The sequence below is a fragment of the Hypomesus nipponensis genome, chromosome 25 (assembly GCF_054491055.1).
Source record: "Hypomesus nipponensis isolate SF chromosome 25, ASM5449105v1, whole genome shotgun sequence".
Lineage (NCBI taxonomy): Eukaryota > Metazoa > Chordata > Actinopteri > Osmeriformes > Osmeridae > Hypomesus > Hypomesus nipponensis.
The window spans coordinates 11,632,269-11,649,968 of NC_140385.1; the positions used below are offsets into that span (position 1 = coordinate 11,632,269).

Below are 17,700 nucleotides of genomic sequence, written 5' to 3' on the forward strand. Positions count from 1 at the left end.
AATCACATTTATTTGTATAGCACGTTTTATAAGCAATCTCAAGTTGGAGATGAAATTTGACTCAAATTGTAATATCATTTGAGAAAGTCTAGAGAAAGTGTGTTAGTCTATACCCTGACCAAAGTTGTTTTAAAAGTCGCATTCACGCATGGCTTTCCTGCCTGCTTCTTTCCTTCGTGGGCTACGTCATCTGGGTATTTCCGCACTGTTTGAGGGGGCGGTGGTAAAGTAATAATAAAAAAAAGAGGGGGCGGTGGCAAATCGCATCGGCGACTCGAAGGCGGAGGCGGCAGAGCATTCTGTCAAAAGCAGTTTACAAAGACACCTTATTCTATGTTAAAGATATCTCTTTAGAAACAACCCGTACCCCAAAAGGCTGACATAACAACACGAGTGGCTTAAACTGAAGTCTAAAATGGATGGTAAGTTTGTTCAGCAACTGAGGGGTAAGCAATTGCATTTGTTTCTCATGTAGGAAGACCAGCAACTTGTTTGCGCACTGAGGGAAAGCCCCATACGCCATGGGTATTGCACTACAGCAGGAGGAGTCAGCACCAAATAATGGAGATCACTGTCTTCGAGTTACTTGACAGTAGGAAGTTCGGTCTACATCAACACCATTTAATCTTCAATAATGTGTCCGTCCCTAAAACTGTCGTCTTACAGAATCTGTCGTGTGCGAGTTGCACTTGATCGTGCGAAACAACCTTTCATATTACGATTTATGCGTAGGCTATATTTAATCTAAGGCTGTCAAGAGGCCTAACCGATTATTTATTCTCAATCACAGAGTTGTCATATGTTGTCGATTTCCCGTCGGCGAGTTATTTAGAAGTTGCCTTCAATGTAGACATTTGGGTGGATCACATACCAAATCAATTAAATGACCCGTACTAACCAACTTTTACTACGCAGACTGTACATTGGATACTGGCTAAACGGTGTGTTACGAGAAGTTCTAAGAAATGAACACGAGGAACCACATTAATATAGGCTATTGATTCGTTTTTGAAGTAGGCTATTGTCAGCGAGTTGGCTGCAAAAGGCTGAAAGGAGGGCGCTGTCTTTTGGCACGTTTTGTTCCTGAGTCCAACAGAAAGACACGCATAGAAAGTTTGTTAGTTTGTTGAAGTTGAACCCGAAATTGAGGATCTTACTATACGACATTATACGCTACTTTGTTGTGCCTTCTGTTATATAAAGTGGGTGTGCCAAATCATCTGATTGTATCAAACAACTTTCATGTAAGCAACAATCGGATTTCTAATCTGTGGAACATAACTTCCTGTTTGGGGCTCTGTCTAATGTTACATTGTGCGGGCTTTTCAAAACAGTGATACAAAAGGATAAATAAAAAATGGGGATGGAAAAAAGTAGCGACAGCAAGCAACAAGTACCACTTCTTTGTCTTTTACATATATCTGAGCTAGAAATTTAATTTTAGACAATAGAGGGTGGTTGAAAAAACTGTAGCCTATCCTATAACTTTTAGTTATGTATTATATAAAGGAGTTGATGTTTTACCACTATTGCTTACCGAACACTCAATATAGTTTATTTTGTAATCAAGCAATAAAACCTGGGTGTTTATTTATGCTGAGTGGCTCTGTCCTGTCTGTTCCCATAGGAATGTATACATGGGGGCAGGCCCCACTGAACCAAGGTAAGTCTAAGATCATTTAAAATATTGGGTTCATTGGGTGCAATAATCTATCAATTATCCCTGTATCTTGCATATTCACAGGTCTCTCAAGACTGCATACTTTGAACTGATGTTACACAGTGACGCATTGGAATGCATTTTGATATCCGAGAGACACAAACTGCACAAAATGAACCGATTTCACTCATTCACTGTCTTTCTGGCACTCCCAAACCCTTTCCCGTTCTCTCTTGTCCTCTCCCTCCCACTATCACTCCACAGGGAACCCCTTCATAGAGATCATAGAGCAGCCCAAGCAGAGGGGGATGAGGTTTAGGTACAAGTGTGAGGGCCGCTCTGCCGGAAGCATCCCTGGAGAGAAGAGCAATGAAACCACCAAGACGCACCCCACGATCAAGGTTCGCAGCCTATCTGAGTTCACCTCACACACCTGTCACTCTGTTGGTTTAGTTTACTGTACATGTCGGTTTTTACTTCCTTAGAATGCCACCTTTCTGATACAGGTCACTGTTTCCGGAAAAGTTGTGCTGACCTTCAAATATGACAAACAAAAGAAAAGTGAATCTTTCGATAGAATACCAAGATGTTGTCTGTGCACCTTTTCTAGAGTTAAATATCAATAACAAATACAAGCTGTGATTTTCATTGTGACCTCCCAGTTTACAACTGTCAAATACAAGTCATTGTTTTTGGTTTGGGAGTTCCCTATGTAATTCATTAGGGGACTACAGGAGTAGTCTGAAAGTTGTTAGGGTTAGTTTAAGTGGGGTTACAACAAACCATGCCTGTCATCAGACAGGAGGAGAACAAACATTTTTGGTGCAGTTCTCAAATGAATATATACTGTAGGTTTACAAAATGCATTCCGGTTCTAGGTGTTTTGGAGCAATTTGATTTGTGCTATCCTGTTCTTATTTTTTTATTTCCCTTCCTTTTCGGTCTTTTTTTTGTTGAGAGGGAAGGGTTGTGAGTAGATTGTTGTTAATTGTCTTAATTGCAAACATGTTTCCTTTCCCTCCCTGGCAGGTGCATAACTACAGTGGTCCCCTGCGTGTACGCATCTCCTTGGTAACTAAGGACGTTCCGCACAAGCCCCACCCCCACGAGCTGGTTGGGAAAGACTGCAAACATGGCTACTATGAGGCTGACTTGCAGGAGCGACGAGTACACAGGTAGATACAGGAGCGCTTTGTCGGACTGTTCGATTCTGGCAAAAATCTGATGTATGAATATTTTGATCAACATTGATCTCACAGTTGTTTAAAGCAATGACTTGTTGACTTTGAGAACGTCATGCATTGAAAACAATTAGTCTTTTTAACAGTGGATTTTTTTTAAACTTTAAAAACAATTCAACTGAAAAACAAACAACAACAATGTATAAACTTGTCTCAAAAGTATCACCGGATTGCAATCCTGATAAAGACAGGGAGATATAAAGGTTTTCAAGTCTCAGCTACAATGTACCAGGCAGGAGGTAGGAAAGGGGAGTATTTGACAGCGAGCCACTCACTTTTGGGGGGAGATAAGTCATTTTTATTAGAGTGATTCCGAAACTGAATGCAGCATAGTAATCGTTATATCTTGATAATGTAGTTTTGATAATCATTTGAAGCCCAAATAGTAACTGAAAATAAAATCTTGATGAATTTCCCAGCCCTACTGCTTTTTTCTATGCTTGTGCACGTCTGTAAATATGTGCCAAAGACGATTTGCGGATTGATTTGTGTTTGATCCTGGGTTGAATGTGGGAAATGGTGCTGGTGGTTTTGTGTGAGTGATGAAATGCAAACAAACACAATGTCCTGTGGACCTGCTAATGTCTTCATAAACAGTGAGTCATCCATCTGTGTTATTCCTCGGTGACCAGAGAGACCGGAAAGTGGATCATTTTGTCCTTTTTATCATGGCAAGGTGCACCCTTTTTTGAAGTGAATCATTCTGACTTTAGAGTCAAATTTTGAGATTTATCATCATGTCATTTCACATGTAAACACTGCTTTAAATCAATGGAAAAAAAACACAATAACGGTTCATTGAATCTCAGTCATGCGGTAAGGCTCGTTCTCGTTCACAAGTTCTCTATTGATCTGCTTTCAGTTTTCAAAACCTGGGCATTCAGTGTGTGAAGAAAAAGGATGTGACCGAAGCAATTACATGCAGACTTCAGACCCGTAACAACCCCTTCAATAGTAAGGCACACCAACCCAAACACAAACTCGCCAATGTTCAGCAGTTCTTTACCATAACACTAAGACCTCTCAGCACTGATATGTGTTTTGTTGGGCTCGGTATTGCGTGAGTGTTTGCTATCCTTAAATGACCTCACCTGGGGCAGGATGCAGTGTCTTGATACCAGATAAGTGTTTCTAGAATCACAACCACACCCTGACCGTGAGCACCCTGTTCGTGCACTGTGTTTTGGCTGCAGTTCCTGAGGCTAAGGTGTGGGAAGACGAGTTTGACCTGAATGCGGCGAGGCTGTGTTTCCAGGCTTCCATAACTCTGGCCACTGGGGAGCTCCTAGCTCTGGAGCCTGTTGTGTCCCAGCCTATCTATGACAACCGTGAGTCTTCAGTCTTACACACACATACACACCAAACGTGCGATAAGTCACTCCAATGCTCTCACTCACTCTCACACACGTACACAGACGCGTCAAGCTTACAGGAAGTCAAGTACTCACTCTTGACTCTCCATAACACTTTTTCTTTAAGTCTCCAGATGCGTTCACAGCACGGCACCTTTCCTACTCCTTTGTCTTGTGTTCAACAGGAGCACCCAACACTGCTGAGCTGAAGATTTGCAGAGTCAACCGCAACTCTGGCAGCTGCAGAGGGGGGGATGAAATCTTCCTGCTCTGTGACAAAGTACAAAAAGGTAGTTTCATCCACCCGGTCAAAGAATGACTTATTTTTGTCTCTGGAATTATCTGTCCGTTCAAAGATGTCTTTATCTTTATTTAACTATTTTTCACAGTTTTATTTCTTAACCTTCGCCTACCATCTCATTGTACTTCTGTCTCTGTTGTTAGTGATTTATGCTAACTAGCTAATAATGGTCCCAGACAATGGCACTGTTCCTCTATTTGAAGGAACTTTTCTCTGAAGTTGCTCTACTTGAAAAAGAGCTGTTTGGAAGTGTGGTTTCTTCCTTCCTGATGTGTCCACTTAGTCACTGTGGTTTGGTTTCCCTACTCATACTGTTTTATGTGAATAACATTTATGTTTAGTCATTTAGCAGACACTCTTATCCAGAGCGAATTGGGTTAAAGGTCATATAACAGGGACTTTTTTCCTACTTGGTCAGAAAAAAGTGCTGGGATCCTATTTCTCATTGTGTTGGTTCGTGATGTTAAGCACTGTTGTGGAAGTGGTGTAGTCAGGGTGTAAAGGGGTGTGAGGGATGGGAGTATGGACAGCAGAGAGGGTGGGAGGGTCGGAGAGAGCCGCTGCAGTCTGGTAGCTTCCACAGAAGAAACGTCCTGTTCTCTCCACCTTCCTAACCCTGCTACCCCCCCCTCCTCCCCTTCCCCCCTTCCCCATTCCCATCAGAGGACATCGAGGTGCGTTTCTTCCAGGACACTTGGGAGGAGAAGGGAACGTTCTCGCAGGCCGACGTCCACAGACAGGTGGCCATCGTGTTCCGGACGCCGCCCTACCATGACACCAACCTGACTGAGCCAGTCAGGGTCCAGATGCAACTGCGCCGGCCGTCTGACCGCGAGGTCAGCGAGCCCATGGTGTTCCAGTTCCTGCCCTCAGAACAAGGTCAGCTCCTTGTTTGACTACCATGATAGCGTGTTAGGTTACTCTGACGTGTGCTTCACATGTTTGAGATTGAATCCACATCTTTTAAGATGAATGACTAAATGAGTACAGGTCATTGGTATTACTGTAAGTTTGACATTATGTTTGACAGGATTGTTTTGTTTCACATTGTAGATGAGTACAGGCTGATACAAAAGAGAAAACGAACACAGGGATTATTTCAGAATATGAAACTGGTGCCCATGATACCTGGTAGGTTTCTAGAACTATCTCCTACTGTCTCTTTACCTTCAAACAATTGAATAATGAATGGTTATATTGTTTGTAAAAGTGTGTTTATTATTTCAGCACCGATGCCAGCAGAGAGTCCCATGGCCCATGCAAAGCGAACACAGGGAATATTCCCAAATGTGAAACCAGGGGCCATGATGCCTGGTAAATGTAATTCTACTTGTCTCTTTACCTAAAAACGATTTAATCGTGAATGTTTGTAAGTGTGTGTGTGTTTATGATTTCAGCACCCATGCCAACAGAAAGTCCCATGGCCAGGAGACCAGTCACTGTAAAGCCTCCGGTCACAAGTGTTCAACCTGGTAAACCTTTCTTCTCTCCTGACCGTCAAAATGGTCATTTGTCTTCATCATCTGCTGGTCAAACCAGCAGATGATGATCCGAGTCACAAATCATCTTCTGACAGGGTTCACGTGTGATTCATGAAACGTTTGTATCTTGCTAATCCCAGTGCAAAAATGATTGGGCGGTGATAAATGTTGGAGCCAAATTATAGGAAAATGCTTTGTTAATGTGGTGGCTGAAAACAATTGTCAATTAAATATCACGCCCCTATATATTCTCAGTTTAGAGGCCGGTTTAGAGGCATTGCCCCTAGAGTTTACGACACGGAAATGCGTAATATGTACTAGAAGAAAACTTCTCCAACCTCAAAATAGAAACAATTAGCAAGTCCAATTGAACCAACTGTGAATAGAAACCGACTTAATAGCCAAAGCTCTCGATAAAAGATACCTCCAGTGCTGTCTGTTTTAGGGGTGAGTAGAGATCTTCTAACTGGTCAGAGCCAGATCTGCCATTGGTGAGATTTACTGAATGTCAAGGTTTTCGTTGTGACTGAATAACCATCTATCCTTTTCACATTGCATATCAGTTAGCCTACTCCCTTATTTTAATAGTTTCATTTTAATTACTTGTAATTATGTCACCAGTACTTCAAATTAATCTTACACCACCAAGTATCAACCCTATAAATTGCAATACATTTGAAAGTAGTTATTTATTTTAGGGATGTACGACACATAGTCGATGTAAACCTTAAGAAAATAGAAAGTTTTGCTATAGGTCTACGCTACATATTTTTAAGTGATGAATTTGTGGCTGCATATGCTTTGATACCATTATGAATGAATTGTCTCATAAGTTCTCCAAGTCCAATTTTCCAACTACCAAAAGTTACCGCTGACTGGAAGACTTGCGTAGCTGACACACGTCGAGACTTGACAACACTGCACAGAAATGACCAAATGTCCAGCTTTCTGTCGGAAATGAGGGCCATTGTGCTTATAGTTGTTTTTTATCAGTGTCAAAGAAGCTGAGTTTCATGGAGTTGGACAAAGGGGACAGAGATCAGGCTGTGAAAGTGAGGCCTTGTGTTTTTGCCTTTTGCAGGTGTGAACCCAGTGGTATCCGGTGGTACCATCCCTTCAGCAAAGAACCTGTCCTGTTTCAATCTGCAGCCAGGTCACCTGTTCTCAAACCAGCCAGAGGTCGCACCTGCTACCACCAATCAGACATGGAATTTCCTTAGTAGCCTCACCCTAGACTCCCAGCCCAAAGCTACGCCGGTGTCCAGTTACTCCACCCAGGTCCAGGCGTCGGCCGCGGAGGCCTCCACCACCCAGGCCTACCCCACCCTCAATTTGATGGATATCCCCGGGTTCTCCTTCTGCACCTTTCCCTCTGAGCCCCAGGTCAACACGCCCCAAAAAGGGCCCAGCGTGGGGGACAACCCAGAACTCAGGTTTGATGCCGAAGATCTGTGTGAGTTCCCCAGTTTTGACGTCGGTTCCCAGGGCAACCTGGAAAGCCTCAATATGGATGACGTCCGCGCTCTGCTGGAGGGCCAAGTGGAAGCGCAGGGAAATGGAGCAGCCGCCTTCTCTCAGGCATCGTCCCAGCCGAGCTCCTCCGCCCTCCAGAACAGCAGCGTGCAGAACCCAGGAGATCCAGTGTCCAATACTGGTGGCTTCCCCTACATGAACTACCCCAACAGCATTGTCAGTCTGCTCCAAGACAATGGCATGATGGACACCTTCCCTGGCCCCGCGGTTCAGCCGGTCTCCTTGGAGGACCAGGACTGTTTCAGCTCCATTGACGAGGAGCGTCTCATGTCCATTTTCAGCGACCCGCATGCAGGTTTTGTGTCTGGAAACTAACCTACTTAAACGTTGTCCTTTTTCCTCGTCGCAGATTCACAAGCCTTCAAATGATTCAGGAACTTTGTCCCTTGAAACCCAATTCAGCTCCACTTTCTTTGTAATGTAAATAGAAACCAAGGAAAAACAAACTGGTGGTTATCTTAGTGTGCCACTTTTATCTATATGGCTATTCTTTCTTTTGATACCTGAAGTACCTTTTGTGATACTAAGTGGACGGTGGTGATAGTGGGACACAGATTTATTTGTCAGTTTGACATGGATGGTGAAACGCAAGGATGAACTGCATGAACTGGAATATCACCATCAAAACGGTCGAACTTTTTATAATGCCCCTAAACTGGGTTCTATTTGAACATTGCAGAGTGGTGCCATGTGATGCATCTAATATTCAGGAGTGATATTCACTCTGGTCCTTGATGACCCAGTGGTTAAAGTTTTCAATAGTGCCTTCCCAGTTTTGTACTTTACATTTATATTAAAACAACATTTATAGTGATCGGATATACCAATGCACCTTCCGTGTGTTTTGTTTGTCCACAAAGTAGATATTGTGGCCTTTCAAGACAAAGACTGAGACTAACAAGCTATCAAACAACTGAAACTGTTATTGTCACAGGAAGCAATTAAAACATTTGCTTGTCAACAATTGCACTTTGAAAGATCATTCATAAAACACCATACCAAACCACTGTCAGACAAGAAGCTCTTAGAAAATAATTTCCCAAATTGACTAAATTGTATGGTTAGGGTTATATTATCTGTATGATATCTTTAGATTGTGCTTTTTATGTACATTGTTACATATGTGCATTTGAGTTGCATCAGTTGGGGTAACTGTGCTGGTGTGTTCAGAGAGGGCAGATTTGTAGACATTCTTCAGCTTTAGTGGTCAAAAACATTGAAAAGATTTTGTTTTAAAACCAAATATTTTTCAGAGAGCAATTTTTTTTTTTCAAGCGCCAGAGATGGGGTGTATAGTTGTGCCTCGGTATAAGAAAGAATTAGCACCATTTCTTATAAATCCGAGGATACTGAAGGTTGTATATAAATATCACCTTAAACTCATGGATGTTTTTTTCTTCTGTTGTTGTACGTTGTGATATGTACACATACAAAGTACAGAACACAGATTGTCACCTCGGCCAAGTAAAGAAATTCTAACTAAATACATCTAGCACAATTCACATTTCAGTACACATATAAAAACATACATCTGTAAATATAAAATGATCTACAACTGTAGTAAATGCACTGACTTACTATAAAGACTCAATATACATTGTTTCTTTTTTTTTAAATATATATATATATATGCTCATATTGTTCAATTAATCATAGATGCTCCTATCAAGTTTCTATTCAAGGTCAGTTTTTAATCCAAAACGTATTTAGCTAGTGAAGCTTCCGTATCATTACTTGATGAAAAGTGTAAGACCCTGTATGTGACAAATAAAATTATAACAATCTAAAAGCTGGCATTTGTTATGATTTACATCCCTATAGAGGTTGGTGATAAGACAGATCAACTTCAAAGTCAACTTTATTTGGCACTTAAATACATTTGTAAAAACGTCAACTTTACATAATTTAGAAAGAACTCAAACAAGAGCATTCAAAGCCATCAACATATTAAAATCATAATTAAGTGAACTTAAGTAAAACATAAGGGAACATTTGTTGAAATCCCCCCCAAAACACTTGGACCAGATGCCAGAATATTGGCAATGGTACCTATCTCAACACTGAAACAAGATTTGTTTTCTTTGTTGTTGACACACATTATATGGGCATGAGGCAGACGTGGACTTTGTCCCACACAATCAGATACTTATTTACAGGAAGTAACCTATCCTTCATAACCCTTGTGTGCTGCCTTTGGGTCATTGTGACCCACCTTTTGCACCACGACGTGGGTCACAATGACCCGAAGGCAGCACAAAATCCCACTTGTTGTGGGGCAATTAACGGAACCCCAAAATTTCAGTCAGTACAGCACCACCCCCATGAAATGTGCCTGTTGTAGAACTGCTTAATCCTCCTAGCAGGCCTAAGTGACCTCCAGGTTGGTAACTTTGTTGACAACGTGAGAGCGCCTGGGCACACACTCGAGGTCGAACTTGCTTTCGAATATGGTAGGACTAAGCTTCCAGCGGTTATTGCGGTATATGCCCAGGTATGTGTACACATCTGGCTTATAGGAGATAAAACACTTCACCCCTGTGGCCCTAATGACGGTGTCGAGCCTCATCACCTGGTTCTCGTCTGTAAAGTTGTTGTTGTAGACACAGATGACGTGTCTTGGGTTCTTTGGGTCCTGAGTGCTTACTTTAACACTGTCGATCTTTCCTTCTAGTGTTGCTCGAGCTATGCACTCCCATGCATGGTCCACCTTGAATCCAGATTCCAAGTGTATTAGCCATTTGCCTTCGAGCACACCGTGGTTCAGTGCCAGTTCTTTCACGGTCTGGAAGTTGACCGGCCTGCCGCTCTCAAGCAAACAATCCCAACTCTCCAAAAGGCTGTCAACGTCTCCAGAGCTGTCATAATAGTCTGGTCCTCTTACACAGATCCACCCCACAGGGCCTCTACCACCGTCTTCATCCCCATAACGGGACACCTGTGAGGGCTTGTTAGTCTCCAGCCAGCTCTCAAACTCTGCTCTGGGGGTTTTGCGAGCGTCAAATGTAATCCACGGGTCCATGTCAGCAGCCAGAGACTCTGCTGCGTAGATCTCGGCAGTGAAGCGTTCACACTTCTCCACCTCATCCCCGACAGAAACATCTTCGTTTTCCATAGCGTTGTCAACAATGCAGTGGTTTTCACGGTGGACCACTGACTAGGTTATGGTTCTTCTACGTCCAATGTATTACTGTTGATAAGCAAACATTAGGTGTGACATATAGGCTAATAAAAAAAATGCTAGAGCTACAGGCAAGCTTGCAGACGCAGTTGAAGTCGTTTTTTTTAATAATTATTTTTCATAACTATCTGATCTTCGATCAGCTATCGTGTGTTTGCTATGTTACCCACTAGCAGACTAGCCAAGTAATTGGTTGTGTTGCCTTGGCATGCACGCTCTACAGAACAAAGCTAATTTAATTGCATGCACCAAAGGTCCACATTTGACTATTAAAAATGAAATACCTGCCAACAACGAAGCAAACTTACATATAAATGTTATCCAGTGTTTGTAGTTGTTTTGAAGTAGTTAGTCAGCAGATAATTTCATCTCATGCCGCCATGATTGATTCTATTTCGGTGAATGAACTTTATTGTACAACCCCAGAATGACACATAACAGAATGCAAAACCATTAAAAGGTCACTTAACTCGAATGTCATGAAACATTTATTTACATTGTATATGAACATTAAGACTCAAAAACAGTCCTAAAAATAACTTAACATTTAGTTGGGTTTTGTCATCAAGTTGAGAGCTCATTTCACCCCGAAATTTACGGCACTTGAGACCCAGCGGAAAACAAGCTTTCGGGATACGGGCTACGTGCTAACCAGCTAGCTAGCTACAGGGCTGTAAAGTAGAGGTGGAGATTGTGTCAAAACGGAATATATAGGTATATTTTTTATTATCTAGCCAGATTATTCTATAATGCCCAGTAAAAAGAAGAAATATAACGCTCGCTTCCCTCCGGTAAGTCGACTGGTTGCTGATCTGGTAACTGACGTGGAAAGTATATAGACTTGCTACAGTAATGCCTTGATGGTTGTCGGTTGTTTGTTGTAGCTAGAAGCTAGCTAGCTCTACCGGCTAGGTTGGCATATTAGCTGTTATCTTGTAGTGCTAGCAGCTAACGCAGAGCACCAAGCAGCACCATGAACTGGGATTTGGCCTTCATCGCTAGCCAGCATGTTAGCGAGCTATGCGAGTTAGCTTGCTACGTGAAGTTGTTCTGCCATCTGGCTATACATGCGTAGCTTTCCGGGTATATTATGTTGAAACACAAGGTGTGAACAAACAACTTGATTAGTAATTATTACACTAGTTAATGATGCTGGAGTGGAATTTGAACACCCTTTCAAAGTGACTGCTTAGACAACTTTTTCATTGTTATTATTAGCATTGACTAGTAAGCCAGTTATGTGCTAAGATGGCTGAGATAGACTGAGGATACCACCTTCACACGAGTTATGTTTTAATCAGTTAACTTGTTGACTTTCAACAAGGTCACGTTGTAGTTATGATCAGGTGAATAATAGCCATACGTTGCCATGCCAAGACACAAGCGAATGGCAGAAAGAGCTTAGCTTGCATTGCAAGTCTATGCCTTTGACATCTGCGTCCAATGATAGTCAAGATACCCATTTGCTCTTACCATCAGCCTGACCAAAACAAAGTGTAAGTGATCCAACTCACTGATCTCCTCCTATTCCAGGCAAGGATTAAGAAGATTATGCAGACTGATGAGGAAATAGGCAAAGTGGCTGCAGCAGTTCCTGTCATCATATGTATCCTTTGCAGCGTTTGTGAGGTATTTTGATTATTGTTGTCAAAGCTCATTCATGTGTCATTGGTGTGCACCTGGAAACGACTGGGTCAAAGTAAGATCATATATCTCCCTTTTTCCTTAAATCAAACATCAGCACGAGCCCTTGAGCTTTTCTTGGAATCACTCCTTACAAAAGCCTGTCAAGTTACCCAGTCGCGGAATGCTAAAACAATGACCACGTCACACCTGTAAGACCTGCAACCTGTCTGTTTTTGTTGTTCCAGAAACTAGTCTTATTAATATCCTATTTATCATTGATTCTTTTTTACTTTGTAGGTGAGTTGTATGTACCTTATTTGGAGGTTGGGAACCCTAATCGATTCTTCAGTGACACTTTGTGAAACTGTTAGTCTCCAGGCTTGACCATGGTGTCCTAACCAGGCTTTGCATGTGCACAGAAAACAGTGCATTGAGCTGGAACAGCAGTTTGACTTCTTGAAGGACCTGGTTGCAGCCGTGCCAGACATGCAAGGCGAGGGAGAGGACAACCATGCGGAGGGAGGGGACAAGGTGGCCCGCAGGTATGGATAGCTTCACACGCCTGTCTCGGGAAATGGCTACCGGTTCCTGGGACGAAGCAAGATTCGATATCAGACTTGCTGTTGTCGTTTTTACACACAACTACTTTTTAACCCCGTCACCCAGAGGTCGGAAACCAGGGTCAAGTCGCAAGAATGGTGGAGCAGGCTCCAAGGGGAAGGACAAGAAGCTGTCGGGCACAGAGTCTGAACAAGAGGTCAATATCATTCATACCATTGTTACAATACAGTAATCAGAAAAAAAGTTAGCAGCCTCGAGCAGTCGATCTCAACCCTGGTCCTCAGGGACCTTCTGTCCTGCACGTTTGAGATGTTCCCCTCTTCCAACACACCCGATTCAAATGAATGGCCGTTACCTGGCTTCTGCAGAGCCAGATAACAACCCCACATTTGAATGGGGTGTGTTGGAGCAGGGAAACATCTAAAAACCTGCAGGACAGGGGGTCCCTGAGGACCAGGGTTGAAGTCCACTGGCCTTGAGTGACAGGGCTACACTGGGCTTAGGAAGTACAGAGTGCAACAATAAAGCATAGCCTAACATTTTCACCAGCATTTCTTTTTTATTGTTAACCTTGCTCGTTGTAGTTGTTGTGAGGTCTGCTTTGAGTGGAGACTAGGGGTGAGGTGTGAGGAACACTCACTCTTGTTTCTGTTGCTATGGGAACAGGATGACTCAGAGGACAGCGAGACGGAGGAGGAGGAGGATGGGTCTCAGTCAAGCACAAACCTACAGCCAGCTTCACGCTTCCACAGGTACAACACATGTTTTATGTCAGTAACATACAAAGGAACATTTTTGGCAAGTTTTGAATGCTAAGAAGACATGGGATGGGACTTAAAATGGCCAAAGGTGAGAGTGTGTGTTTGAATGTGTGACTGAGTGAGTCTTCGATTCCAAAACACGTTTCCATGTTGAAAACACAAAGAATAACATGCCACAAGAGTCAAAGTTGCAGGGAAACCTTGCACTCAGTCAAGACATAGTTGCCAGGGGGAACTGGATAGGTTAAAGTTGAAAGGATCGCTCACTAAAAGTTGCTGCTTTCAGTGCTCTGTGTGTGGAGAACGAGTATCATATAACTAACACAGACATCATTAATCATGTTCATTTTCTGCCTGTGCCAACACAGCCCTGACATGCCACCTCAGTACCTCCATGTCGGCAGCGCACAGGGTGCCCAGCCCATGCCCATGCCCCTGGGCTCCTTCGCCCCTCACCCTTCGCTGATGGGCACAGCGCCCCCACCTCCAGCCCCCATGCCGCACAAAGAGGAGGAGGACGACGACGACGACGAAGATTATGACTCTTAGCTCCCCCCCCTCCCCCCCAACTCTTTTACATTTTATTTCCTCCTACGTTGTTCTTATCGAGGCTGCACTGAGGAGGGCCGGGGGGGGGGGGGGGGGGGAAGACACTGAGGTATCGCAGCCCCGTTGCAAGGAGAAAAGCCCACAACAGCTGGCAGACACAGGCGTGTAGCCTAGTCAAGAAAAGACCCTGCGGAAGACGAGTCATCAGTTGTGTATTAAGTGTTCATTTTCTTTACATTTTTATTTTGATCAATTCTTGTTTTATTGTGGAGAGAAAAAAAACAATGAACCCGTTTTTTTTTTTTTTTTTTTTTAAACGTGTCGGTTGTTCTATTCTGACTTAAAAATGTATGTTTTGATAGACCCACTTTGATAGACCCACCCCCTCACCTCTCATTCAGACAGGACAAGTTGTGAGTCCCTCATGTAGTTTGCACTTTGGTTTTTCTCTCTCGTCTCGCTCCAGTTTCCAGTATCAGACTTTAGTGGTGTTCAAAGAACATATCACTAGCTCCTTGTGAATGTCAGTATTGGCCTCAGGTTGGTAGCAAGACAAGCATTAACCTTACAGCTTTAAATATATACTATACATGCAAAAACATCTACTCTAGATTAGTTCAGGAGAAACCGTTAAAGGTATTTGAAAGTGATCAGCACTTGAATAAGGGAAGGCGATGTCCTATGATTGTCTAAGGAATCATTTCATCACTGGGATATGGGATAAGAATCTGGATTTTATGGATACTGATTAAGTTGGTCTAGATTTAAGGTACTTGAACAATGGAGGAACTTCACTACCAGGTTTAAATCACGACTAGGCTCAATTTTTGCCATAGACACCAGTCCATAAGGTGTAGGCCTTGCTTTCAAGCTTACATAGATCACCTGGTAGTCCATTTATTAGTATAAGGCCCTAGGGCCTTAGAAGCAATAAAGCAAGGAGATGTTTTACTCTGGGTTGTGTAACTTAAACATTATTTACATTAGTTTCCCTTTTAAGACACAGTTTTTATGGAGTTCCATGCCTCCTAGTGAATACATCAACCTCACCTCAGCAGTCAACCATATCCATAATATCATTATATATATAACAACAAACTTGGTAATCTGTTTATTTTTTTTTGTTTCTGTTTATTTTTATGATGACGAAAATGCTCCTAAAATTATGAATGATATTCCTTTGTGTCCCCAAGCCCCAATCAGCCACAACTCTTTACATTGAAGACAAAAGGTATCTGTGTTGTGCTGGCTGTGATGTCAAAAGATGAAACGGATTCTGTGATTCTCCCTTTAGATTCTAACTTTGTTTTTAAAGTTACCCCCCACCCCCTTCCCTCCTTCACCTATTATTTGCCAAGTTTTGGACAGTTGTGCCCCCTTTTTGAATCCAATTTTCCTCCGTATTTCATGTTTCTTTTTCTCTCTTTTAGATTGTTTTAATGTACGCATTTAAAACAGAAAAAGCATAGGGCCTGCTACTCTGTCGGTCTTGATATAAATTAGTTTCAAGGTAGGCAGTCAGAATTGATGCTGTATGTAAAACTTTTAACATTCTTTTTATTTTGTATGAGTGAAATAAAGTTCAAATTTCAGTAAAACACAGGTCAACTTGTTTTGGTTTATTTTCATGATATGTTTCCCACCTAGCATATCTACGACATGAATCACAGTGGAATTTGTTATGATGATTGTGCCTGCTCATTTGGCACCTGAGTGAAACACTGCACCAGATTGCACCTTAGATTTTCACAGTAGTGTAACACAGCCTTTGTTTTCTGCCTCTCTGCAGCCCACAGTCCTTACTGGCCTCTCTGACTGAGGCATGGAAAAGCTTGTTTATCAATGAATCTGGCTTTACTGTAGGACTGTGGCATATTTTCCTACCCTATTGTTACTTGTAAAGAATGCAATACACCAGAGGTGTGTCGAGATTTCAAAAACGAATCGTACAGTATTTTCAAGTTTAGCTGAAGTGTAATGAGAGTTTTGTCGTGAATTAACTTTTTTGCTATTAGCTATTGCTGTAGTATGCTCTCCCCTATTCAAGCCCCTGGCACTTAGCTCTGAGTGGGGTATTATGATTTGACAGTGCACTACCCCCACCTCCACACACAGACACACTGACACACCTACCCTCTTCATAGCACCCAGACTCCATCTGCCTCTGAGTTTGGTTCAACAGAGTAAATGTGGCAGTCCCATGTACTCTCAGTCACCAGGCTGCAAAAACAATTGCATCCTTCCTGCACAAGCGATGAGTCAGCAGCACAAGGGAGGGGGCTAGAGGTGGATGGAGGGGATGAGGGGACAGTGTGTGTGGATGTCTGTGGGGGGGTGGGGGACCAACAAACGCCCACCGTTGGGGCAGGGGAGCCATCAAAAGACCAACTGAAGGAAGCACACAGTTTCCACACAGCAGCCAATGCAAAGGTGACCGCCCAATAACTGGCCAACAGGAACCAATGAGGATGGGGGCGACTTGGCGGTTTGCAAATGCATTAACATTTTATTTTAGATACATCACATTATATTATTTAACATTATATATATATATATATATATATATACATATATTAGTGCTGTCAGTTTAACGCGTTATTAACGGCGTTAACGCAAACCCAAATTAACGGCGTCAATTATTTTATCGCGCGATTAACGCTCTTTTTGGCCTAGCAAACTTTGTAGTTTTTTTCACATGCTGTTGCAACAACTACCGACGTTAGAAAAACTACAACACCACACCGGATCTAGCTAGACCGGAAACAAAACAACAGGCACGCCAAACACTCGTTTGGCTTGCAAGCTGGCTAAAGAGTAGTAGCAGAGCCCGTTTACGGATATTAGACATTCTCTGGTAGTAGGCTAACGTTACGTTTTGAGTGGATGACGAGCGCGAGATGCCGAAATGGATGCCAATAAGATTCTGAATGGAAAGTTTGCTTTTAAAAAGTTGCCAAATGGTTCTATTGACAAGACCAGTGATCTGTGTGTTTTGTCGTTGTAAACTGAGCTATCATCGCAGCACGTCCAGTCTGAAATACCACTTGATGGCCAAGCACACAGCTGATGCGAATTCTCTGCCCCCTCGTCAAAGCCAGGCGATTGCAATGTTGTTTTCAATAAAAAAAATATTTGCACAAAGCAATCCGAACCACTTTTCTATGTTGATAAGAGCATTACAATTTGAAAAAAGATTGGGACAAAAAGAAATCAGGGACATTTAGAATAGATAAAAATGTGCGAGTAATTGTGATTAATCGCGAGTTAACTATGACATTAATGCGATTAATCGCGATTAAATATTTTAATCGTTTGACAGCACTAATATATATATATATATATATATATATATATATATATATATATATATATATATATATATATATATATATATATACACACACACACATTAATTAGTACTTTGCTCTAATCAATATTTAGGACTAATTTGGGTAAC

The 17,700-nt window shown here is 42.3% G+C and overlaps 3 protein-coding genes across 3 annotated transcripts; 2 read left to right on the top strand and 1 right to left on the bottom strand.

Moving 5' to 3' along the window:
* Positions 1-273: 273 nt before the first annotated feature.
* rela (RELA proto-oncogene, NF-kB subunit a) lies at positions 274-8,951 on the top strand. Its single transcript, XM_084691110.1, has 12 exons — positions 274-422; positions 1,628-1,663; positions 1,925-2,061; positions 2,690-2,835; positions 3,764-3,855; positions 4,095-4,229; positions 4,439-4,543; positions 5,218-5,433; positions 5,608-5,685; positions 5,782-5,868; positions 5,952-6,026; positions 7,117-8,951. The coding sequence occupies exons 1-12, from the start codon at positions 416-418 to the stop codon at positions 7,881-7,883; spliced, it is 1,881 nt and encodes a 626-aa protein (XP_084547236.1). The 5' UTR covers positions 274-415; the 3' UTR covers positions 7,884-8,951.
* A 457-nt stretch (positions 8,952-9,408) lies between these two features.
* c25h11orf68 (chromosome 25 C11orf68 homolog) lies at positions 9,409-10,680 on the bottom strand. The gene has a single exon (XM_084691111.1). The coding sequence runs from the start codon at positions 10,678-10,680 to the stop codon at positions 9,934-9,936; it is 747 nt and encodes a 248-aa protein (XP_084547237.1). The 3' UTR covers positions 9,409-9,933.
* Positions 10,681-10,754: 74 nt separating this feature from the next.
* On the top strand, positions 10,755-15,845 carry drap1 (DR1-associated protein 1 (negative cofactor 2 alpha)). The gene is made up of 7 exons (XM_084691112.1): positions 10,755-11,537; positions 12,280-12,352; positions 12,488-12,581; positions 12,792-12,914; positions 13,039-13,129; positions 13,600-13,685; positions 14,063-15,845. Exons 1-7 carry the CDS (start codon positions 11,496-11,498, stop codon positions 14,241-14,243), a joined length of 690 nt encoding a protein of 229 aa, XP_084547238.1. The 5' UTR covers positions 10,755-11,495; the 3' UTR covers positions 14,244-15,845.
* Positions 15,846-17,700: the final 1,855 nt, after the last annotated feature.

What these genes read in the sequence shown, in the direction of transcription:
- rela (XM_084691110.1), top strand. An exon ending in CCAGCCTATCTATGACAACC is followed by an intron (nt 4,230 to 4,438) that starts GTGAGTCTTCAG and finishes TGTGTTCAACAG; the next exon opens with GAGCACCCAACACTGCTGAG. An exon ending in CTGTGACAAAGTACAAAAAG is followed by an intron (nt 4,544 to 5,217) that starts GTAGTTTCATCC and finishes CATTCCCATCAG; the next exon opens with AGGACATCGAGGTGCGTTTC.
- c25h11orf68 (XM_084691111.1), bottom strand. Translation starts at nt 10,680, where the DNA reads ATGGAAAACGAAGATGTTTCTGTCGGGGATGAGGTGGAGAAGTGTGAA.
- drap1 (XM_084691112.1), top strand. Translation starts at nt 11,496, where the DNA reads ATGCCCAGTAAAAAGAAGAAATATAACGCTCGCTTCCCTCCG. An exon ending in GGGGACAAGGTGGCCCGCAG is followed by an intron (nt 12,915 to 13,038) that starts GTATGGATAGCT and finishes CCCGTCACCCAG; the next exon opens with AGGTCGGAAACCAGGGTCAA. An exon ending in GCACAGAGTCTGAACAAGAG is followed by an intron (nt 13,130 to 13,599) that starts GTCAATATCATT and finishes CTATGGGAACAG; the next exon opens with GATGACTCAGAGGACAGCGA.